The sequence below is a fragment of the Siniperca chuatsi genome, linkage group LG7 (genome assembly GCF_020085105.1).
Source record: "Siniperca chuatsi isolate FFG_IHB_CAS linkage group LG7, ASM2008510v1, whole genome shotgun sequence".
NCBI classification, from domain to species: Eukaryota; Metazoa; Chordata; class Actinopteri; order Centrarchiformes; family Sinipercidae; genus Siniperca; species Siniperca chuatsi.
Genome location: NC_058048.1, coordinates 5,041,625 through 5,066,269, shown reverse-complemented (window position 1 = coordinate 5,066,269; position 24,645 = coordinate 5,041,625). Strand labels below are relative to the sequence as shown.

The 24,645-nt window shown below is 38.4% G+C and overlaps 1 protein-coding gene across 2 annotated transcripts in view; it reads left to right on the top strand.

The window, feature by feature from the left end:
* LOC122878757 (ubiquitin-associated and SH3 domain-containing protein B-like) overlaps positions 1-24,645 on the top strand; it is a 50,037-nt gene that overhangs the window by 20,863 nt on the left and 4,529 nt on the right. Inside the window, exons 2-13 of one of the 2 annotated variants that reach the window (XM_044202069.1) lie at positions 14,516-14,569; positions 15,739-15,925; positions 16,642-16,840; positions 17,509-17,678; positions 17,819-18,027; positions 19,090-19,234; positions 19,346-19,469; positions 19,588-19,707; positions 19,814-19,906; positions 20,091-20,235; positions 21,368-21,474; positions 21,612-21,721. In XM_044202069.1, the coding sequence (XP_044058004.1) occupies positions 14,516-14,569; positions 15,739-15,925; positions 16,642-16,840; positions 17,509-17,678; positions 17,819-18,027; positions 19,090-19,234; positions 19,346-19,469; positions 19,588-19,707; positions 19,814-19,906; positions 20,091-20,235; positions 21,368-21,474; positions 21,612-21,721 (1,663 nt within the window). Of the gene's footprint in view, positions 1-14,515; positions 14,570-15,738; positions 15,926-16,641; positions 16,841-17,508; positions 17,679-17,818; positions 18,028-19,089; positions 19,235-19,342; positions 19,470-19,587; positions 19,708-19,813; positions 19,907-20,090; positions 20,236-21,367; positions 21,475-21,611; positions 21,722-24,645 lie in introns of both variants that reach the window. The other variant, XM_044202068.1, reaches the window with a different exon arrangement.

The following is a 24,645-nucleotide window of genomic DNA, read 5'->3' as shown; positions in this document are numbered from 1 at the left end:
ACACACAAGGAGAGGAACACACTACACAGAGTCATTGATAAAGTGTAGTCATTAATGGGTTACAGGTTTCTGACTTTCTAATTCTAAAATTCTTGTTATTTTATACTACTCCTTTTAATCATGTTTATTTGATTGAGGCAGATCCTAATCCCATCTGCTGGAACTGGAAAGCACTTTGGCTCAACTCCAATTGCTTTTGCATGTGCTATATAAATAAACTGACTTGACTTGACTAATAAGCCAACAGCAAAAATATGTCATATAGAATTCTAAATGTCGATAAGTCATAAAGGGTTCTTATAATAATGCTTCCAGTCTGCAGTTGTAAATAGTAATATGTTGTTAATAAATGGATTTTGGTTCAGATGGTCTGAACACTTTTTCAGAAACTAAGGGCCAGGTTATTAACAACGTGTTGTCCGTTTACTTTTGGAAATCAAAAGCGTAAAAGGCGGGGTAAAAGAGAGAGAGGAGATGCGATAATGTTTAAATATGGGGCTAATGGTGCACATTTTCAGATATGATAGTGTTGCACTGGGTTTTAAGTGACTGAAATAGTTGTTTAAAAATGTAAAAAGAAAGCTTGGAAGAGAAGTTCACACCCCGACTCCTTTTTCACCTCCGCACAGCTGGCCAATCACAGAGTGAAGTGGGTGTGTATGTCAGATTTAGAAAGTTACAGAAATGGTCAGAAACAGACCTCCCTAATATGATGTCTGAAAGGTGTGGGGGGGAGGGGGTTTCCAAAGCTATTCAACCATCCAACAAGCAGATTGAGTATACTGGTGCCTTAAGTGGTCAAATGCTCTTGGCTTATAACTGATTTATAAAGCTATAGTAAATGAATTATTAATCATTAATAATGTAACGACTTAAAATTTATAAAGCTTGGTTATTTAACTTGTTCATGGTACACCCAATTTAAACATGAATTGTAGGCTCTGTTAGCTCTGTGGTAGGAAACAAGAAAGACCAAAATTGTGCTACACAAAAAAGTTTTTTTATTTTTCAGACTTTTGCCTAATCTCTTTTTTCTTGTGAAATACTGGACAGCTTGTGGAATACCTCTTCAGGCCTTTTAAAATGAATTAATCTGAGAGAAAAATCTCTCTTTGATTAAACTGCTTACAACTCATGCCCACATGCAGCTTTGCACTGTGTTAAAAAGATGTGCCGAAAAGGTTGCGAACCACAGTATTAGATCATTACATCTCTTCCTCTGTGTGTCAGTGTAAAACACAGTGAGACAGAGAGCAACAGAATTCTGTGGTTGTACCTCCGTGGATACTGTGGTGACCTGCCTCACGAATCTGTTTCTCTTCACGTGTATATAGGCCTTGTTTATGTGTTCATCTATCTACAGTGTGTGTGTGTGTGTGTGTGTGCCTCTTTGCAAATGTGTCTGTGTGTGCGTGTTTGTAAACAGGAAGTGTGAGGATGCATGCAGTCAGAGGACACAGAGCCATGGGATTTCCCACAATGACAGAACTGCTCAGCTGAACAAGGCTTCCCGCGAGTGGGTGGTGTGTGTGTTTCCTTTTACATGGGTGGCCCCATTTGTGGTTTGTGTAAATTCTGGACAGCTGATAAACAGCATGAGACCAACAGAGAGTTTAACTATCACAGTGAAATATATTCATGTGTATGTGTTTAATCTGATCAAATCTTGCAATACATAGAGTTTAGGGCAAATCCTTCTAGCAGATCAGTTTTGCAATAAAAATCAAAACTGCAACATATCAATCAAAGTGGACCAAACTGACTGGCTCTCATTTTTTAATAAAAGGCTAATATCTGCCCAGTGTGTCAGCTGGAGTCTGTGAGACATGTGTCAGTGCAGTTGGTGGTATCAGGGCCTGTTTCCACATGTGTTGCATTAATCTGTGGGAGGAGGCGAAACTAATTAAGGTTCAGCAGTTGTCAGACAATGCAGGGACGTGCTCAGGGCATCCTGAATTAGCTGCCGTCCTCACTGTCAAGACAACTGGAAGGAACAAACCAGTTTCACTGTTCCAAGTGAAAATAATGTTACAGTATAAATCTCAACAGAATTACAGCACAATACTTTTATAATTTGCAACCTCCACATTGACTGTCAGATATCAGTTTTGTTTAAACTTTAATATGCTCTTTTGGAAGTGCCTACTAACAGCTGCTATATAAAGCAGAAGTGTTGCTGGCTCAAGTCTAGCTGGGGCCCAAAGCAGAGTTTAATTTCACCCCATCAACATGCTGCATTGTATGGTCACACAGCAGCCTGACACGTTTGCTGTACAGAGCGGTACGTAGCCAGCTCTGTTGAGAAGTGACTTTATTGGTACTGTTAGTCAGGACAGATGCTGGAAACGTGTCTGTAGCAGGATATGAAGACTCTAACCTCTGTACAAACTTTTTTTTTTATAATGCTTCACCAAATGGATGAATATGTCAGCATATCAGTGATACTGAAATTCTGTGACATTTTGGTCAGATTACACACCAGTGTGAATATTCATCAATTATTTTTTTCCAACATGGTATGGGAATATTTTAGTCAACATTATCTGATGTGTTAATTTGTCTTTTTATTGAGACTTTGTAATGTTTCATGGTGATCTAAATACTGTTTTATGGTTTTCTATTCTAACAAGTGATAATTATGCAATTGTCGTCTCATTATTTCTTACAAAATGTCATGAAAGTCAGTAAGTAGCAGCTTCGGGCCAAAAAGTAGTAGGGACTTGTCTGCCTCATGAAAGCCATATCAGTCGGAAATTTATTCACATACCTTAAAAAAAAATCCACTGATTTATCATTGCACTCCTATAACATTGTCAGACTCCCGTTCAAAATCGATGCAGCAGAACCAGTGGTTTTGCTATAGGGATCACTAAAATACAGTGCTATGACATTTTTATTCCTAAGACCTTTATGACACATCTCTGATTCACAAAATGCCACGAAATGTCAGTCACCGTTTCTTTCTTAAGGTGAATTTGGAACATTTTGCTAAGTGGTGTGAGAAATAAATGACTAAAGGTGTGGGCACAAAATGTAAGGTAACCCTAGGTGTTTTCTTGCGTTGATAGGAGGGGGTTTGTCTTCACATTGAACTGTGAGTCATGGTACTCCATGATGACAACAGATAAAAACAAAGCCCTACTACATAATGAGGATCAGGATGTCTGATGTCTGATTGAATAATCAATGGAAATAATATTATATATAGTAGTAGATTAATCATTTAAGCTAAAAAAAATAATAATTAAATTAAAATATCAAACAAATGCCCATCTGAAGTTACCACAGCTCAAAGATGTCTTCAAACACTTTGTTTGACCAACAGTGAAAACATTTACAACTTACACAATGTACAAAGTTTGTAGCTGCAGAAAATACCAGCAAATGTTAAATATTTTTACTTCATAAATGATTTCAATTATTAATTAATTATCTCACCAATTATTAGTTGTCGATTATGGTCAACTATTAATTAGCAATTATTGTCAAATTACTATCCCCAAGGTGAATGTCATGCTGCAGTTATCTATTATGTGTAAGTGGATCAATCACCAGCAGTAAGTTTAGCTTAACAACACAGTTTGTCAAAAATGTACCCACTCAACTTCACTGATACTATACTATAATTGTACTCGAGTAGACGTGAAAGTACTGTTATTTGTAATGTTGTAAAACTGAGTGACAAAGTAGCTCATTTATAATGTAAAATTCCTTGACATACAGTTGCTACTATTTGTTACATATTATTTTTTCCATGCAATGCTTAAGGAACAAGAGGATGGTTTTTACATGTCAGGGGAACATCTCACTTCTCTTAATATGGCATTGCACTGTTACAATATTTATTCAGATAATCGGTTCTATTTAACACCTGATATGGTGGAACTTTTAAGGGGAACTATATAGTGGATACATTTACACTTTATTAAAATGGCGTACAATAAATGTAGGGCATTATATTGTAAATAGGAAGTGAGTTTGGACACCTTTGACCCTTCCATTGTGTTCTGGAAATATTTTACTAACAAGTTGAACCTGAGTTATCTTCCAGAAGTTTGCTTTTATCTGAATTAGCAATACTGTAATGCTGTAGCCGGAGGAATGTTAATGTTAATGTTTGATATAGAACAGTACTAAGAGAAGAATACTTTGTTATTTCCACCTTTAGGAATACAGCTTACAAAAAATCAAGGCAATACCGATTTGTCCAAATGAGCATTTAGCGTCTAATTTGTTGCATGACTCACTGATAAGTATTGCTTTGCATTGTTTTATATACCACAACTAAACACAGAGGTCAGCTAACTGAACAACTCAGTGCATACAGGGGGGAAATACAGTACAACTACTACAGGCTAGGGACATTTACACTCACTTTTATTTATAAGCTACACAGTAATCCTACATAGCAAACATGCATTATGTATAATTATGTTATATTATGTATCGTTGCAAACAGTTGGAGACCACATGTAGATTTTCTACTGATAACATTTAGAGAAGGGTCTTTTTTTCCGTAAACCTGCTAAACCAGAACACAGACGCTCTGTCCTCTGTCCCCACTTCCTTTGGCGTTCATCGTAGAGCTTTTACCCTTGTTCATATTAATGTGCCCTGTACTCTTCTATATATTTTGTTTATTATGATTTACCTATTGTGTTTTAGGCCATGCTGTAATGTACTTAGTTTTAAAGTTATGTGCTGCATGATGTATAGGTCTGAACAGTGCTGTGTTGCGTGGGCGTGTTGCTCGCTGCCTTGTCTGTTTCTCTTCCTGTCTCTAAGAGTTGAGCAGTTAACAGAGGATCTCTCTACGGTTGGAAAACTTGCTTTCACATCTCTGTGGGCGAGAGTGAGCAAGTGGTTTTCTCACAATAGATGCCTTTAAGATAACAGATTAACTCTGTATGTGTTAATTAGGTGACCAACATGTTTAGAGGTATTGCATGTCACAATATACATCTTTATAAATTGTTGCTTAAGCTGAAGCACAAGTATTGTTTTCAGCCAAAAAAAGATTGTAATGTGTGCATGTATTGTAAAGTTTAAAAAAAATGAGTTTAACCAGTGAATGGATACAGCAGCTCGAGGGAAAACAACCTCATTGTGAAGCTGAGGAAAACCAGTGCAGCACTCAACAGCCTGTATATAGTTTGATGTTTTTACTCTCTTTTCATTACTGACAGGGGAAAATCATCATCAAGGGACATTTTCCTACAAAGACCATTTATTCAGTCAGCTCTCAACCCACACTGTTCTGTCTACTCACAGGTGGAGAGCCTCTAAGAGTTTTTGTTGGGACTGTCAGGCAGGGAAACAGCTGTGGAGCAGTCGTTTTATCATGGGGCCGCAGGGAGTGGTAACCACCAGAATTTGACAAATACACGGGGCCGATATTTGGTCTACAAAATGTCAGCAAATTGTGAAAAATGTCCATCACAAATCCATGGTGACATATTCAGATGTCGTGTTTTGTCAGACCAATAGTACAAAACCCAAATATATTCAATTTACTGTCATAGAAGACAAAGGAAACCAGAACATTTGATTGATTTTCTGTCGAGTGATTAATTAATTAAACGAATTCAGCTCCACGATACTGGCCAGTCAGTGTCATCAGCCTTTACGATTATGATGAGAAGCAGTTTGATTACTGTAGCTTGGCAGTAAGCAAAATACAAGCAGGACCGTTTTAGCAACCTGGGAGGAGTTTACATTCTACAATTTAAAAATGACACATGGTGGGTATTTAATTAGCTGATTCCAATATTCCAGTGTATATTGGACGAAACATATTTAGCTTTTGCTATTTTTAGGCTAATAAATAACTAAATAAATCAATGAATAAATACTTAAATACATAAATAATTCAGTATATCTCCACCAGAAATTAATTTCTGGCAGTGGGGAGAAGACTTACAGTGTTAGACTTTCACATTAGAAAATACGTTTTACAAAAAATATATTTCAACAGCTAACTAAATGAATAAAATATGAACAATCTAAATAATAAAAAGAAAATAGTAGAACTGGGGGGAGTGTTGGAGTTGTTTGAAGGCAGGTTATTTCTAGGCTAGCAGTTTGTCCTTGTTTTCATTACTTGAGCTAAGCTCGGCTAAACTTGTCCCGAGAGCACTGAACACACACGGATACAATTGATTTCAATCTTCTCATCTAGCTGTGAGTCTGACGGCAAATTAGCATAAACCCCAAAATGACTGGCTTTAAGGCTTTACATGCTCTCCAAGGGGCTTTGTCATGCTAATACAGTATACAAACTAGAAACACCCCTGTGATCAACTCTAAATACAGTATGCACCGAATGATTGCCTAGCAACAGTTTCAGCCAAGTATTGGTATCATTGTTGAAACTTCAGTAGTATTTTCTTATTGCCAAAAATACCTACTGACCAGTTAAAGTAAGCATCAAAGCTAACTTAATTTGCTTTGATGCCTCGTGTATGTTCGTCACTACAGTTGGTCTGTCATTTTCTGGTCCATAATTTGTAGCTATATAGTAAAAGCAGAGTTATCTTTGGGAAACAGGATTTGACCACCAGTCCTCTAACAAACTAAAAATGTAGCAATCAAAACTAGCAGCAGAAGACACTTACTACTTAGCTGAAATGGTGGCTTTTCTAAATCATATTATTGAAATATGTCAGCTCTTCAAGTGTCCCTCCAGTGCTTTTCCGAGACCCAGTTTCTGTACAAATCAGATAAAGAAATGATGGTTCTGAGGATATTTCTGTTGACAGCTTGATTTTATGCTGTGACTGCGACAGCTTGAAGCCACAGACTTCTGCTCAGCAGCAATAAACAGGGCAGAGTGTCGAGGCTTGAAAGCAGAGTTGCACTGTCATCATGAAGACTGAGAGAGTGGTGAGTAGCTGGCCTTTGAGGCTTTGGTGAGGCAGCTCTGTTCCCACCAGACCTAACTGATCACTCCCTGTTTTGATCAACAAACCTCAGGCCACGCTGCTGCACCATCAGCTTTCTGACCAGACTAGGTTTGATTTCTTTTATGATTCAAACTGAAATTAGTTTGCTCCCAAAAAGGCTGCTAGCTGTGTTTATATGGGATCCTCCTTGAGTCCCCACTAGCCTCTAATCGACATGTTTGACTCATCTTAGGGCTCGCCTTATGAAACAACAACCCACGGCTATGGAAACCCTTCGAGGCTACAGCAGAAAAAGGAAATGTGGGTTGTCATGGGGAATCCAAATAGATCAGTTTTGTCAGTTTTTTTCTGTTGTGGTTATTTTTAAGTCATGATTCAGGAACAGGTACAAAAAAGAGAAAAAGGAGTTACTTTAAATTTAGCTACCAACTACCCCTCTTTGTTTGCAATTACAGTTGTTGTCTTATACATTAAAAAAAAAAATCCCCTACACAACGCTGCAGGTAGGAACTAAAAGTATTCCATAGGAAACCAGAAGTAACAAGTAACCCCGTAAAACATATGGAGCAAAAGTCACTCAGTCACAAAACAATGAACAATTCTGTTTCAAAAGCAGGAAACCACTGTAAAATCATAACAGAGAGAGTAAAAATAAACTCTATGCCAATTAAATAGTTATGAACATCTTTTCAGAGCCATATCTTTTTTAAATCTTAAAAAATAAACCCAAGACTTTAAAGGGGCACTATGACTCTGGGAGGAGTTTTCTAAAGTCTGAGAAAATAACCCAGATGATGTCATCAGGGTTATCTTGAGCTGGGATTGAGACTTAAGTGATTTGACAGAAGACCTGCATTAAAAAAGGGTGGCATAAAGTCTCTAAAATGAGGTCTACTGAGTTACATTATGGGAATTGTATGGAAGCAAATAAGGGTCAATAATATTTTGAGCTTATGAAACGATGTTCACAAATAATTTCACAGCCTGCGGTTGTATATCACCTTTTGTGTGCACATGAAAAAAAAAAAATCCATGCACGTATCTGAATGTGTGAATTTGTAAAAAAGAAAGCTAGCCAGCCGGCTCCCAGCCGGGTCTGTGAGCATGACTGGCGGGCTGGCCGGCTGGCAAAGCTAGCATAAATATTTCTACAGCTACAAAATGTTTTTTACATATGTGCAAATTACATCTGTGTGCACAAAACCTTTTCACACATGCACTAAATATTTCTACAGCTGCAAAACCTTTTAAAACACATTCACAAACTTGAATTTGTGAGAATTTTATTTTTATTTTTTTAATACAAATTCCAACATTCAGATACGTGCATGCAATTTTTTTTTGTTCACATGCACACAAGAGGTGATATACAACCGCAGGCTGTGAAATTATTAGTCAACATCATTTCACAAGCTTTAAATATTAATAACCTTTATTTGCTTCCGTAGCATTGTAGGATCCAGTGTTTTTGGAGCTTTACCCATACTAATAAGTGAAAGTCAGAATATCTCAGCTTCTGCTGCTTTGATTTTGACCATTCCTTTTTTATATCTGTCTCTCACAAGTCCCCTAACTTAATGGCAGTTCAGTACCAAATCGCTTGAGATCCATAGATCATTTGTTTATTGAGGCAAGTTATGTAATACCACACGTCCGTGTGTGATTAAGTACTGTGTCATTTAGATTTAGTAACTGGTTACACCACATTTAGCAGCAATAAGTGCAACTGAACACTAACAGTAGTACTTGCTCAGTCTCACATAGTGTTGTGAAGGAACTTTGGTTCTGTCCTCGATATAAATCCACTTCAGCTCAGTGACATTTGTTTGCTCCAAAGCAGCAGTTGCTTGTACAAGCTCTGGATCTTGGACTTTGCTGTTTCAACTGTATATTTCTTGTTCTTCATACTTTCTGATGTAGAGTGTGTGGTTTGTTTTGGATGATTGTCGTACTGCGTGATCCTGTGTTGCTTTAGCTTTAGCCTATGAACTCAATGCCTGATGTGATTCTGCAGGATTCTCTCATACAGAGCAGAATCATGAGGTGATGAGGATGAGGACTGAAAGTCATACAGGTCTTGATGCAGCTAAGCATCTGCTGAGACACCGCTGCCACCACATGTGAGGGTCTTACCAAGGAATGCAGTGTTTGCTTTTCACCAGACATAACAGGGGCCGTGCCAGCCACAAATATCCAGTTCATCGCCCCAGAAGTCCCGAGAATCATTCGGTGTGTTTTAACACATTTGACACTCATATTTGTCTCACTAAGCAACGCTTTCTGCCTTTCTGAAAGTGGAGTCATACACGGAGGCTTGAGAAGTCGGCAGAGAAGTCTTGTTGATGTAGGTTTTTCTGTGACTTCCTGGATGATTGTACACCTTTTTCTTGGAAACATGTTGTAAACACAGCCTCTTGGGCAAAGGTAATGCTGTACTTTCTGCTTCTGAACAACATTTTTTTTTTATTTGTTGAAGTCTCCGAGCTTTAGAATTACCTTTGGAGCCATTTTCAGGTGTCAGCATATTTACTGCTGAGAGCTGCAAGTATTTCCTTTGATCGTGGTATGATTTGACTGCACAGCCTATGTGCTAACAACCTCAACCAAATTTGTGACTCCTGGACGTGGTTGGCGAGGGACTGGCCTTGTATCACTATGAGATTATATATTTACAATAATACATTTTCTAATGATTACCTAATGTTGAAACAATTGTGTAATTATTTGTCTATGGTGCTCTGTCTGTTTCCATCTTTTCATCTACATCTTTTAAATTAAGTGCTCATGTAATCCAACCAGATTTGAAAAAAGTATGAAAAGTCTTTTTCTCAGGAATGATTAACCAGTCACTGTACTTCATCAAACTGCCTAAAAACGGAGTCACTATTGACCGTTCTCTAAGCCCCGCCACCCTTAGTTACTGTTGCTACTCCTGTCAAGCTTTGCATTCTTGCACAGCATGCATGCAGTTGGTGGCAGATTTACCACTCAGGATTTTTTTAAACCATGGGTCCTTGATTTCAGACAGAGGTAGACAAAAGCAGCTTCTCACTTCTAGCCGATGGGTGAAATAACAACTGTCGCTTGCAGATGTTATCAGGTGTAGCTAGTTAAGCTAACGTTAGCTGCATAAATTGGTTGAGTTTTTAATGTTTCCAGTCAACTCCTTTTAAACAAGAACCCTGTAAAAGGGTCTTAAATGTGCACTTGATGGCTACAGACATGATATCATGCTAAAAGACTGAGGCTAAAGCTAACAGGTCCCAGGTAGAAGCTCAGCATCCTCACCAGTTGATCAATGGAAATTTAGAAGACATGGAAATAAAGAAACAGCATTGTTCTTGTATTGCAATGTATAGCTAGTTCTCGTATTATAAATATGAAAAGTTAGTATTTTCAAACAGTTTATATTACTTGTAATGTTATTAGAGAAAAGGATTTTAGCATGAGGACTTGTTACACGTAACTGCTTTGGATAATGAGTTTGGCTTGGGTCTGTGAATTGTAAACTTCCCCTAATACAATACAGCACGCAGAGACTAAAGCACCCAGGACCAGCTTCCACACCATGGGGAAATGCGACACAGTGGATGTGCTAGTCGTGAATAAGGCTGTTTTGGGGGTGTTTTTAAATAATATGTAACCCCACAAAATAATGTTGGGCTTTGGAAGTAACCCTGGATTAGGTTGCTAATATGGGTAGTAAGCTAGTTAGCCGGCCAAGCTAATGTTAGCAGCAACTTTTTCCATCTGTGCGGTCTCTTTTCTGTTGAGCTGTACAGCACATTTGTCATGACAAACAAGGAACCCGGAAAAATAGTCTCCTCTGCTTGCAGTTATGACTGACTAATAACCACTGTACTGTGGCATAATGACATATTTCATTGGTCAGATTTGTTGATGCTTGTCTAGTGATACACAGCATCTACAGAATGAAGTAGTATGTTTCTGTAGTTAAGGAATGATTCACATACTGTCACCTTTTAAGCAGTATGAACTACATGTATGGTTATCTGTATTTCATATTTCTTACATACACAAAGTACAATTACATTCGAGTGAGTATCTACAGTAATTGACACTCTTGTCTTGCACACTGACTAACATGGTGACATGATTGTCATATGTATCACAGGACCCACTTCTCCTTTCTAGGTCTTTCTCATGCCTAATGTGTCTCAGTCAGATATCAGATCTTCATTAACACTAAATGTCACCCAGCTGTTAGTAATGGCAAAGCTTTCCTTTATGTTCTCCATCTCTGGCTTGATATACTGTTTGTTGGCGTGTGGGTGTGTTTGGAAGTGGTTTTAGGGCCTTCCTTAAACAGCTTCCTTCAGCTGCTGCTTCTTACACTCTCTTCCTTCTTTCTGATTCTCTCACATACATGCAATGGTATGTAGGTCTACACCTGTGGGACAGAGCAGCTTCATAAAACCCAAGCAGCAGCTAGCACACCAGTAAGCTGACTCTGATGTCTCTGACTGTCTCTGCTGTGGTCAGAACTGCTGCTTACTGAGCACACTGTGGTGACGTTGCATAGAAAAGTGTGGGTGTTTTTATTTTTTTTTGGTAGATATGATTTGAGCGTGTATAAAGACCAGTTTTACTTTGACTTTCCAATACAAGTATGGTGTCACAAAATCAGGGTTGCCCTCCGCTGATGTGATACATATGATCATATTCAACAGACTGACTGGAATCTGACTGTAAAAACCCACCTTAGCCTGCCTGCTAGGTGATTCACTCTAAAAGGGTTTCAGTGGAGGGTTTGAGTGTCTCTTGAAGGTTTTAATGTTTCAAAGGCTTTTCCAACCTGAGAAGAATAAACTTCAAAAAAACTTCTAAAATAGGCTAGAAAGTTCAGCAGACACACAGTTGGGTGATAATTTTCTGTGGACTGCAAGTGGCCCTTTTCACATTACACATAGTTATATGATTAATTGTCATTTAAAAAAAATGTTAGTAGAGCTTTAACGTAATACTAACCATTGGCACAAAGTATTAAATACTCTATAGTTCTATCTGTTTTTCATCCCGGCATGATTAAATCTGGTGAAAACACTGCATGCTTAAGCTTTTTTAATTCATTTTTTAAAAATAATCAATGGTCAGAATTATAAAAACAGATTATTGACACACAAACCAGTATAAGCATAATCACTGGTTTTCAATCCAAGCATATTAGCAGCCATCTCCAAAGGCCTGTAATAATCAAATCCTAATACATTGTCAGCATGCAGTCATAAATGCACACATGTACTGTATGTGTGCCTACACACAAACACACACCTCTCTGTAGCACCTCCACCCGTACCATCCCACGGGAACAGCATCTCACGCCACACTGAGAAAGCTGCTTGCTCCCCAGAGATAAAAACCACATTAGCGTGTACGAGCTCTTGTCTTCTGATTGGCTGCTAATTAGATTCTGTGGCTCTAATATGAATAATCTGATCTTCCGTTCCTTCTCCTGCTTATCAGTCAAGCCTCCAGGTGTTGCTGAGGTAAGGATTGAGACAATGAATGTATAAATCACTGTTCTCTCTGCTTCTTTCTTTTAAACCAGTCTTTAATCTCTGTTAATTCATTACATATACCAGCAAATGAAAATGTGTGTAATTGCCATGGCAAAATGAATTAGCTGCATCCATTTGTTTTGTGTAATCAGGACTTAAACATATTTATTCAAATCAGAAAGCTGTTTGAATAAGCCAGTTTGTTCACACTACACTATTTTGAGGGATTGTGAAAATATTGTATTTGGCTTTCTGTGACTGACTGACTGATCAATCTCTTCACTTCTTCAGCCAGAGAAAGCAGATAGTAAACACATAGGTAACAGCAGCAAAGCGTGATATGCACTGTGAGCTTCTTCAAAGGGATGAATAACTCTTTCTGACGTAACTGGGAGTCCTTAGTTATGGTTAAGAGGAGTCATTAACATAGATTCCTTCTCATGAAAGGAATCTATGTTAATGTCTTCCTACACATGCTATGTATCATCTTCCACGCTGCTTTGAAGGAGCTTACGAGGATCTGACGCTTCCTCTGACTTGTGATCCATATTGTTCTGCCCCAAGACTTTGTTAGCCAGTAACCCGTTCTCAGTTCCTGGTTGTGACATAAATGTACAATTCATTGATTCACTCTGACCTTTTGGATCAAAAGGCGTTGTTACCTTGAAGTGGGTGTGTTTCATTAGAAAACAAAACTAAATGACTTTGTATCACTAGTGGGACAAAATGTAACATTGGCCAGAGGAAAGGTTGAAGTTGTCTTTGCATAATTCATAGATTTATCTGCTAGAGCTAAATTTCACTCTCGGCAAAAATGTTTGTCGGTACAGTAGATGCACCAACCGACAGACTGATGTCATCATGCCTAAAGCCACGGCACATTTGTGCATGGTTAGAAATAAAATGCATTTACTCAAGTATAGCATGAACCCAGCCATGTCAGAATGTTCATTCTGAAATCATATTACGTTTTTGTATAAAAGCACTTTAACTATTGAATTATTAAAATACCCATCAATATATTTCAGTAGCATTATTCAATTGCATCATATGTTGGTAGACACAAGTGTAATTGATAACATTAGTGATTGATGCATTCCACTTACATGTACCAGTTCTAAATCCCTGGGATTATGTATGCTGGTTTACTGGGAGATCTAAATGGAGTGGAAACATAGTTAATGTTAATAATTATGAATGTACTTTTCCTGTCAAAATGTTTTCTGTTTAAAAAAAGGCTCCAGGTTTAACCTGATGTGGCGGTCTGGAAAGCTAATGTTGGCTAATATTAACCAAGCTAGTATCCAGGGTAAACTGACAAAATAATAACAAAATTGACTAAATTGTTCAACAAATGTATTTATTAGATTAAAGCTGCACTTGTCAATATTTTATATTAACAATGGGTCAAATGACTGTGTGGAATGTGAAAGGTGTGGCTCGTAGTGACAAACCCACAGAGATTATCACCAACTCTGCAGTTCCCCTCCTCTCTACAGAGTTTTAGCTTCCTTAAGCTTAATGTTTTGGTTTTATGGCCCGCAGCTTTACTGTTTGGTTCAAACTTCGTATCAACCATGTTTCCAGCAGCAGTCAACTATTTTCAGAGAAGAATCTCTTATAAACACAAGAGTCGACGCTTGCTGAATTTCTGTTTAGAAATTCACTTTAGTCAGTCAAACCAGAAAAACGCTGAATAATTCACCAGTTTTCTTTTTCCAATGGCATTGTTTGTACCCAACTCCAGGGGCAGTTTTGTTCAGTCAACAACTTTAAACCTTTTCCACATTATTTCCTTTTCCTTTAAAGCCTTCACTTGTATCTCTAACTGTTTACAGAGTCAGAGTTTCCACATACAGTAGGTGTGGATCCAGAACAGTTCTCCTTTTATTTGCCATCTGCTGCCAGAAAACTTCTGAGGATACAAACTACTGTGCAGAGAACAAGATCAATGTGTTCCTGTGCTGCGTAACTCATTCAGACAGAGACGCCTAAGAGAAGTCACTTCTCTGGGTTTCTCATTGCCGCATTGCACTTACTAGTGATACATTGTTGCTGATTTTTTTGTTCTTTCTCTGTTGTGCTCTTTTACAGACTCAAAGCTCTGGTGTCAACAGGAGGTCGAAGTGTGCAAGCAGCATGTGACTGGTAAGTTAAAACAGCAATGTGTACACAATAAGTTCACACATACACATCACAAGTCAGGGGGGAAACATGTGTGTTATACTGCCCTCTGCTGTAGAAGGGTGTTACAAAGAGTTATTTCCAAATTGTGTACCGTAGGCACTTTACTGTATATCTTCGTGTTTTTTGTGGATAATTTATGATTTTCTGATTTATTTATTTTGAAGAGCAGTCTTCTAATTTCTTTTCATTGGGATCTGGTCTCTTTTGAAAAACAATGCAATATCAATGGCAACAAATTAAATAATGAATACAATTTTTAAAAAATTATGAATGAAATTCCGGGGTGCACGGTGGCAGAGCGGCTAAAGCTCCTGTCTCCCAATAAGGAGATCATTTTGTGGGATCTGGACCAGACCAACATCACACAATCTCTCTGGGTGGAGTCTGCATGTCCTCCCCGTGTTACCGTTTCTCTCCGGGTTCTCCGGCTTCCTCCCACCGTCAAAAGACAATATCAATGGCAAATTGCCCGTATTAAAATAATGAATACAATTTTTAAAAAATTATGAATGAAATTCCTCTCAACATTGAAGTATCCTGCCCCAAGGCCCAAAGTCACTGGGATAGGCTCCAGTCACCCGCGACCCCTAACGGGACCAAGCGGTAGAAAATGGATGGATGGATGGATGGATGGATGAATGAAATCCTCTCAACATTGAAGATCACCAAAGATCACTAAATATTTGAAAGCACAAAATACTAAATCACCAATTATTCACACTACACTATGTAAGAAATAGGCCTGGTCAAAAAATTAAACCAAATTTAAATGCTGAATGAAGGCCAAGGGGTTTATTCATTCATAATTTCTGCTGTCATTGCTGCAGGGGAGGGCAATGTTACCGGAAAACAAGCAGGCAAGGGAGAAAGTTTTCTGTCCCCGAATCTCAGTTCAAAACAGGAAATGTTCCAATTATAAAGGAGCTGTGTTTGTGCCAGCCTTGGTGAGCCAGACAGCTGAAATCATTTGCATTCAGGGCTGTGTTCTTCTTTTAGGATTAGATTTGAGCCACGAGTGAAATTTCTTGAAAACTGTGCAAAAAAGAAAATAAAGGCATTATGTTAATGTCCTCACAGCACAGTAGACCTGAGACATTTACTTGATTCCATTCACCTCTGTCTCTCCCCAGGCTGTTTTCCCACGTGGATGACCCGTTCCTAGACGACCCTCTGCCCAGGGAGTTTGTCCTCTACCTGCGACCCAGCGGACCACTACAGAACCAGCTCTCCCACTTCTGGCAACAGAGCCGGGTCACCTGTGGCAAAAACAAAGCCCACAACATTTTCCCCCACATCACCCTCTGCCAGTTCTTCATGGTGAGTTGGAGAGCTGAACTAAACTTCAAGTGATACTGTACGGTTTTATGAAGGTTCATGGTTAAAGGTCATCAAAGGTTTTAAGCTCAATCAGTTGGATTCTGGTTGCATTATTCTCTTCTTCATCCTTGTGTGTAATGCCTCTTTCAGACATGCTCCTCGTTACGTAAATGAGATGGCTGTCAATCAGTGGAAGAGTGTGAAACCACCGGCAATAACGTGTATTATGCAGGGACCACTACTTAAAACATTGCTTCATAGTGCTACTAGTGGTCAATAACTCCACAGCAACTGAATCTCTAATAATTAATGATGAAAATGGTGAGAAAAATTGAACAGGTTTCACTGTCAGAAGAGTGGGGCGAGCGTTCCTCACGCTCATAATGGTCATTTATTCGTTTTCAATGGCAAAATAAATTTTAAAATCCATCACCGATGCATCTCTGAAAACACTTTTCTTCCTTAATATCAGAACTTCTCAACTCACTGCTTCTTCTCGTGCACCAGATGCCAAATATCGCCTAAGCATTGTGGTACTTTCCACAAATGTCCTGACATGTCTGAAATCTGTAACGAATGTTTACGTGACGGACACCTATGTCTGAATGACAAAGAGCCATTACTTTCACAGAAAGATAAAGTGACTAATGTTACATATTCCATGTGTGAATAGGGCTTAACTCTACATTCCCATCACCCTTCCTCCTTCCACACAGTGTGCAGACCAAAAAGTAGAAGCTCTATGCGAGGCCCTCCAGGCCACTGTCCAGCAGTGGCGGGGTCGATTTCCCAGCCCGCTGCCTCTAGAGCTCTACACATCCTCCAACTTCATTGGTCTTTTCGTGGAGGAGCAGGTGGCCGACATCCTCAAGCAGTTTGCAGCTGACTTTGCCACAGAGGCCGCCAGGAAGGCAGGTAGGCATCACAAGCATTAGGGATACACACCATATACCCACAATGCCCTGGGTTTGGAACGCATTTAGGATCTTAGCTGCATGTCTTCCCTTCTATCTGTCCCATCTTTACTATCTGTCTTTATCACTGTATGTTGCTGAGTGTTTACTGTAGAGTTTGTCGGAATCAGTTCATCATATTCACCATGTAATGTGTGGTGACCAGCTTTCTTTTCCAGCAGGGGCAGTAAATGACTGCTCAGGACGGCGGTCACATTGGGTTATTAAAGCACTCACTCAATCTGTCACTGTAACTTTTTTTAAACACAGGCGAAAAGAGACTGACTGCCAAACAGTATTTCAGGCAGCTAAGTGCCAAATCAGCCAAATCAGATTAGAGCCGCGGTGTTAGCACTAATACTCGTCATATTTCTGTTTTATGGTTTGGAGACAGATTAGAGTGTGTCATCAAAATCTGATGTGGAAATGCAGAGCGGTGTCCGTTTTAATCTGCAGCCTTAACATTTGATGCTTTGTGCAGTTTTACCCTACTGCAACTTCTCGATCTGAATATTTTTTACTTTTGTACAGATAATAAAAGTTGCAGATTTTGTGCTTTCTTATGGTGAATTGTTGGTGTGACATATTGTACTATGTAAATCAAAGTCCTGTCTCGTCTTTCAACTCAAGAGGTCCATGTGGAGCCTCATAAGAAGCAGCTTCATGTAACTCTGGCCTACAACTTCCCCACCAATCACCTCCCATCCCTGGAGAAACTGGCCAAGGGCATCGAAGTCAAGCTAGGCTGTGATTGGCTGGCAGTCCTGTTCTCCCGGGACATTCGTTTTGCAAACCATGAGGTAATATTCATACTAATAATGCATGTTTCGAGGTCACAGATATCTATTAACCAACAGCATCAAAACATATTGACACATGATTATTTGTTCTAAATGTCAATAAGTCAGCCAATAATTGCCTCTATCTGTCACATCTGCAGACCCTGCGAGTGATGTACCCCTACATGCCTCAGAACGAGGATGAGCTGGAGCTGGTCCCTGGCGATTTTGTCTTCATGTCTCCAGTGGATCAGAGTAGCACCAGTGAGGGCTGGGTTTACGGGACCTCGCTGGCCTCTGGGCTGTCTGGCCTGCTGCCTGAGAACTATGTCAGCCTGGCCGATGAGTCCGACACCTGGGTCTTCCATGGGTGAGCAGAGCACCTCGTACTGGCACAGGAGGTGGACATAATTACCCAAACAAGATAAACAGATTTTAAAAAAGCATTAACATTTTGATACAAAATACTCATAAAACAACTGTTTGACACTGAAAGGGTATAAAGTACAATTAGGTCTTACTACTAATACTATTACCTAATATTTCCCCAGCTCAGGATGGGGATGTCAGTGTATCCAACACTCTAGAGTTGGTCCCAGAGGGTGTTTCCTAATTATTATGGTGACCCCTTGACCTTTTGTAAGAGTGCCATTTTGAGCACATTCGTGCTCCCCAGAGGATGAACCCTCTTGATTTTGATTTGTTTTACTGTCAATCAACAAACAGACTCGCCATCCTCCATCACATATCTTTGAGCAGCAAATAAGCAGCAAAATGTGACAAACCCTTCCCCTTCTATTTACCTCCTTTTCTCCCTCCTTTTATCTCCTGTTACATATACAATATAGACATAACATTTAAAATGAAAGAAAATAATTTACACAAATATACAGAAACTATAGCCTGACTAATACTGATATTGATATTTGATAGGAAAAAAAATTCATTAACATATATTGTCTCTGCCAATAGTAATTAAAAAAAGAAATAAACACATTTCATAAATAAACAAACTTGAAATAAAGAGTTCCTTGAGACTCATTAAATGTAAAACAAATACCACATAATACTATCACTATATATATTTAGTTTAACCATATCCAGTTTATCCAGTTATACTGAAGCAGCTGTAACTTAAGGTTGGCCTGAGGTGCCTTTAGAACCAAATATAAGCCAGTTATGAATTTATGATATTAATTGGTGGTCCGTCTTTAAATTCCTATGTAGCCTATTAATTCATATTTGTTGAATATTACAATTGTAGAGCATTACAATGTTTGTATATCGTATATTATTTTGGATCAGTTGCAGATGTCAAAAGTGGTTTAGCTGTTGCCAAAATACTCCATGGATCAACTTTTCGTAATTGTCAAGAGAAAGAAATGATCTACTGCATACAGTACCTGGTGTCTGTTCTGCTCGTCCACCACAGCGCCCATTCATTCTTCAGCTGTGGGCCCAGTGACAGGACCAGCAAGGAGAGAGGGATGTTTGATGCACTGCTGGACAGCCGACGCCCTGATAACACAAGTCCTGGAGACACACCCACCCTCAGTCTCATTTGTCATCCAATGCAGGTACATTTGTTTTTATGTTAATTGTTTTTATCAGAATTTAACATGTATATCATTATCTCTACAAACTTTTACTAAGCCTTGTAATTTACTGATGCCTTTTATTTCCAGCAGGTCCTGCGGATTAGTGGTAGTCACTCTCGGCAGCCAAAGAGGACGCTTTTTGTCTGTCGGCATGGTGAGAGGATGGATGTGGTCTTTGGCAAACACTGGCTCTCCCTCTGCTCAGACAGTAAAGGTGAGAAGCCAAAGGTATAGGCAGAAAATGGGAATAAGAAAGAAAAATTCCCTCCGTGGACAATTTCTTTAAAGAAACCACCTTACATTTGAGAATGTGTGTTTTTGTTGTTCTACAGGTAGATATGTACGTTCCAATCTAAACATGCCTCCCAGTTTGCCGCTGTGGGGAGGACAGAGAGACTATGACATGGATGCTCCTATCACTGTGTTTGGATCCACACAGGCTCGACTAGTGGGTACGTCACCTATATAGATCTAAATGATGTAGTACACCTGGTGTTGTTGCATTGCATTTTGAATATGAAATGTGTGTGTGTGTGTGCTCAATATGTGCTTTTCCAGGTGAGGCCCTATTAGAGAGTAACACAGTGATAGACTTTGTATACTGCTCTCCCTCTCTGCGATGTGTTCAGACTGCACAGAACATCCTGAAAGGTAAGAAGAGTCTCCTCGACAAAGTATCCAACAGTCACAAATTGAATCACAGTAGAAAGATGATCGTGTTGAATTTTAGCAAATGAACTATACTGAAATAAAAATTTTGTGTGCTGGGGATGCTAATGGTGGTCTCACAGGGACTTTTAAGATGAGCTCTGATTAATTGTGTTTGTGTAAACAGGTCTGCAGCAGGATGGTAAGCTGAAGGTGCGAGTGGAACCAGGGCTTTTTGAATGGACCAAGTGGGTTTCTGGGAACTCCCTGCCTGCATGGATACCTCCCCCTGACCTGGCTGCAGCCCACTTCAGTGTGGACACAACGTACAGGTGATACAAACAACTCAGGGCAAAACACACCTTGTACAATTAATTACATTTAATGTGAGTCATTAGTCATGTAAATGTATTTGTCATCTGCAAAATGTCTCATCTACTTTTACAAAATGATCTCTAGATCACAGGTTAGCATAGGTTACCATGTTGCTCTAACCTGGATAAAAGTGAGCCAGCTTCGTGATTTCAGAAAACCTCAGTGAAGCCTATAGACAGATGGCTAACCCACTAATCTCGCTCCATGATAAAGGCCCTTGATCAGTGTCTCATGTCATTATCAGTTCTTTGCTTTTAGCACTTTTTTCTGCTTGCCTCTCTAATGTATGGAAACAAAACAGTGGAATGGTCTCAGATAAAATCCTTAAAGTGCTGCTCAGTTCATCTACCTACACAAATGTGTGGCCTCTGTGTGTATAGTGTGGTGATTCACACAATATTTAATGCACACACAGCACAGAGGTCACTTCCATTAAAGTATGCCATAGCATATTCAAATATTACTATCCATTCTGTTTCATTTGTCTCTTTTTAACATCACTTATTATCTGTTTTGAGTGTTGTGTGCATTTGTACATTTGGGTATATACTGTTTATTCTGTATATACAGTATATACAGTGGTGTGCAAAAAGTGTTGCCCCTTTCCTGATTTCTTTTTTTTTTTTGCATGTTTGTCACACTTAAATGTTTCAGATCATCAAACAATTTTAAATATTAGTCAAAGATAACACAAGATAACACAGTTTTTAAATGAAGGTTGTTATTATTAAGGGAAAACAAAATCCAAACCTACATGGCCCTGTGTGAAAAAGTGATTGCCCCCTAAACCTAATAACTGGTTGGGCCACCCTTAGCAGCAACAACTGCAATCAAGTGTTTGTGATAACTTCCAATGAGTCTTTTACAGTGCTGTGGAGGAATTTTGGCCCACTCATCTTTGCAGAATTGTTGTAATTCAGCCACATTGGAGGGTTTTCGAGCATGAACTGCCTTTTTAAGGTCATGCCACAGCATCTCAATAGGATTCAGGTTGACTAGGCCACTCCAAAGTCTTCATTTTATTTTTTTTATGAGCTCATTATATGAGCTCTGCTGGTTTTCTAATACTTGGTGTTTGTCTCCATATAGACCTCTGATCCCAGTCAGCAAGCTCACAGTGTCTGAGCCCTATGAGAATTACATGAGCCGGAGCTACCAAGTGACCAAAGACATCCTGTCAGACAGCAAAAACACTGGTAAGAGACACACAGCAAGCACCTGGAGCGTTTGGAAGACGTTGTTGAGCTTGTAGTAGGTGAAATTTTACTTTATTGTTTTACATGTGTTTGTCCACTGCTGATGTTGCATCCTGCCTGGTTTCCACTTTCTGTAGGAAACAACGTGCTGATTGTAGCCCACGCTTCTTCCTTAGAGGCCTGCACACGCCAGCTGCAGGGCCGCAGCCCACAGAGTGCCAAGGACTTCATCCAAGTAGTTCGAAAGGTCTGTTCACTGAATGTTTTTTTATCTGATTTTTTTTTCCTTTTGTACATCCCACTTTTCTATCCATCCATCATTACTTCCATGTGGTTTCCTCAGTTCCTCTCCCCATGCCCATTGTGGCTGTATGTGCAAAAACATGGGTGTATACACTTAAAACACTAGAGATGTAAGGAATCCATATATAAATAAAAGGGGGGGTGGAAACAAATCAGACTCAATCCAAGTTGCTCAAATTGTCAAAAATATTTAGTTTTATTCACCTAACCAGTAGACTTACATTCTCAAATGAAAGGTGCTGTTAGTGAATCTTTAGCACGAAAGAAAACAAAACATATTTGGATACTTGAGCATGTCATTTTATTTGTCAACTAAAGGTGGAAAAAATAAAATTTTGCATTCCCACAGTGTAGGAAATAAATGACCAATTCGAATGGTCCATCAGTCAGAATTAATGTGCTACAACATAAAAGTGATGCTACATGCCAGGGTTTATATCAGCTCTATGTAAGAGATTGTTTCTTCTGTGATTGTATTATTATATTTAGTGTCAAACTCCAACTTGTCTGACCACTCTGACCTGTAAACAAGGAGGCGACTGGGGACTTGCTTGCTCTTGAATGCTCACAACTAGTGACATAATGTTTGTGGTGTTTGTGGATTCCCACCAGACTAAACTTCCTCTTTAGATAACAGTTCTTTGTTTGGTTGCTCATTAGTTGGAAACTGGGTTTGCAAGCTTTTGTTCCTCAGGTCAATGAGACTTTAGTGTTTGTCTGCAGATTCTCTTAACAAACAAAATTGTTTTATTTTTTGAGCCAGTAATATGACATACCCATAAGCATTTTGATATGACACCGTTTTCTCATCTTCTTCTTATCCCCCGTTCTGGAAGTATACTGTAAAATGTTATTTTTTAAAAATGTATTAGAAAAAGTAAACAGTACATTTGTATGTCATTTTGACCAGTTGAATGCTAACTCATCTGAGCAGATTTTTCAAGAGTATGATTTGTTCCTGTTACGTGGACTTCAATACGTGACATTTGATAAGAACCAACATCGTTTACTCTGTCTATGTCATTGTTCCTCTCTTTTTTTGCCCTTTCCTAGTCTTTTTTCACGATCCTCCCAGTCTTTATAAATTGAACAAGGGTTAGACCAACACACAGTGGTGGACGAAGTATCCAGATCCTTTATTTAAGTAAAAGTTGTAATACAACAGTGTAAAAATACTCCATTACAAGTAAAAGTCCTGCATTCAAAAGTATTATCAGCTACTTAAAACATCAAAACTGAAAGTGCTCATTATGCGGAATGGCCCCTTTAATAGTGTTATAAGCGTTGGGCATTTTAATATAAAATAAATGTAAATCTTATAAAGACATTTTTGACTGGATTCCATATAACTACATATATTACATTTTATCACTATTTTAGGAATAGTAGTAGTAGTAATTGTGGTGAATACCAATGGACCATGATCTAAAATGTCAGACGCTTTTCACCTCAATGGAATCAATTCTGGGAGAAATACATTGTAATGGACAAATTTAGAAGAATTCAACATGTTCACCAAATACTAACCTAGTCTTGGACAACATTGAAATTTAACAACCCTCTTTCATAATTTTCAAGTGATGAAACAATGTTATTGTTCGCGCCACAAGATGGCTGCAGAGTGCAAAATGTCAAAGGAGCCACCAGCAAGCAGTGCAGCTTCATGCAAATAATGGCAGAGGGGTTAAATACACAAAACAGTCAAAGTCACCTATACAAAAACAAACAAAACTGTCCTCAAGAAAATATTATTACTGTTGTTATTACTGTTCAAGTTGAACCACTATAGTATGGCGGACCACAAGTGTCACGGAAATAGTAATAAAGCATTTAATTTATTAATAACTAATTGTACAATAAAAATAGCCATAAATAATTGTATTTACAAATTAATGTATTAATCTATAAATAAATAGACAAAATTACAAAGTAATTCCTTATTTGATATTTTAATGGGCAATAAAAAGAGGAATTATATAAAGAATTTACAAATGAAATATTAATCCATCAATAAATAGTGCAATTTAAAAAGGGATTTACAAAAACAACATTAAAGCAGTCAATAAGTACATCATTTTAAAATACATTAATGAATTCATAAGTAAATAATGGACTTTCAAAATCTATTTGAAAATGCAGTTTTATAGAAATAAATTACTGGATTCACAAATTGAGTTAAGAATAAAGATTTTAATCAGGCATTTAAAAGGGCAACTTCCTTTTCCAGCTGCTGCAGTTACTTCAGTACACACAGCGGGGCTACATCGAATGATGCTAACGTTAGCCGTGTATATTACAGTCAACAGAGTGTCTCTCCGGGGTGGGAGCCGAAATTTAAAGGTGTCTCCACCGGTGCTCCATTTCACTGGCAATGTGCTTTTAGAATTCTTGATATCTCAGTATGCGCGGTATCAGCTTTTATCTCGTACTGCATATTAACTCCACGCTACATTTTATGTAGATAAATAGTACATTTGTGAATCCAGTAATTTATTTCTCTTTTTAAACTGCATTAAAACTGCGCTGCACTTATTGACTGTTTTAATGTTGTTTTTGTAAATCCCTTTTTAAATTGCACTATTTATTGATGGATTCATATTTCATTTGTAAATTCTTTTTATAATTCCTCTTTTTATTACCCATTAAAATATCAAATAAGGAATTACTTTGTAATTTAGTCTATTTATTTATAGCTTAATAAATACATTTGTAAATACTTTTATTAATGGCTATTTTTATTGTACAATGTTATTAATTAATTAAATGCTTTATTACTATTTCTGTGACACTTGTGGTCCGCCATACTATAGTGGTTCAACTTGAACCTACTCTCTCATCCAAAAAGCATGTCATTCATTTCCATTAATT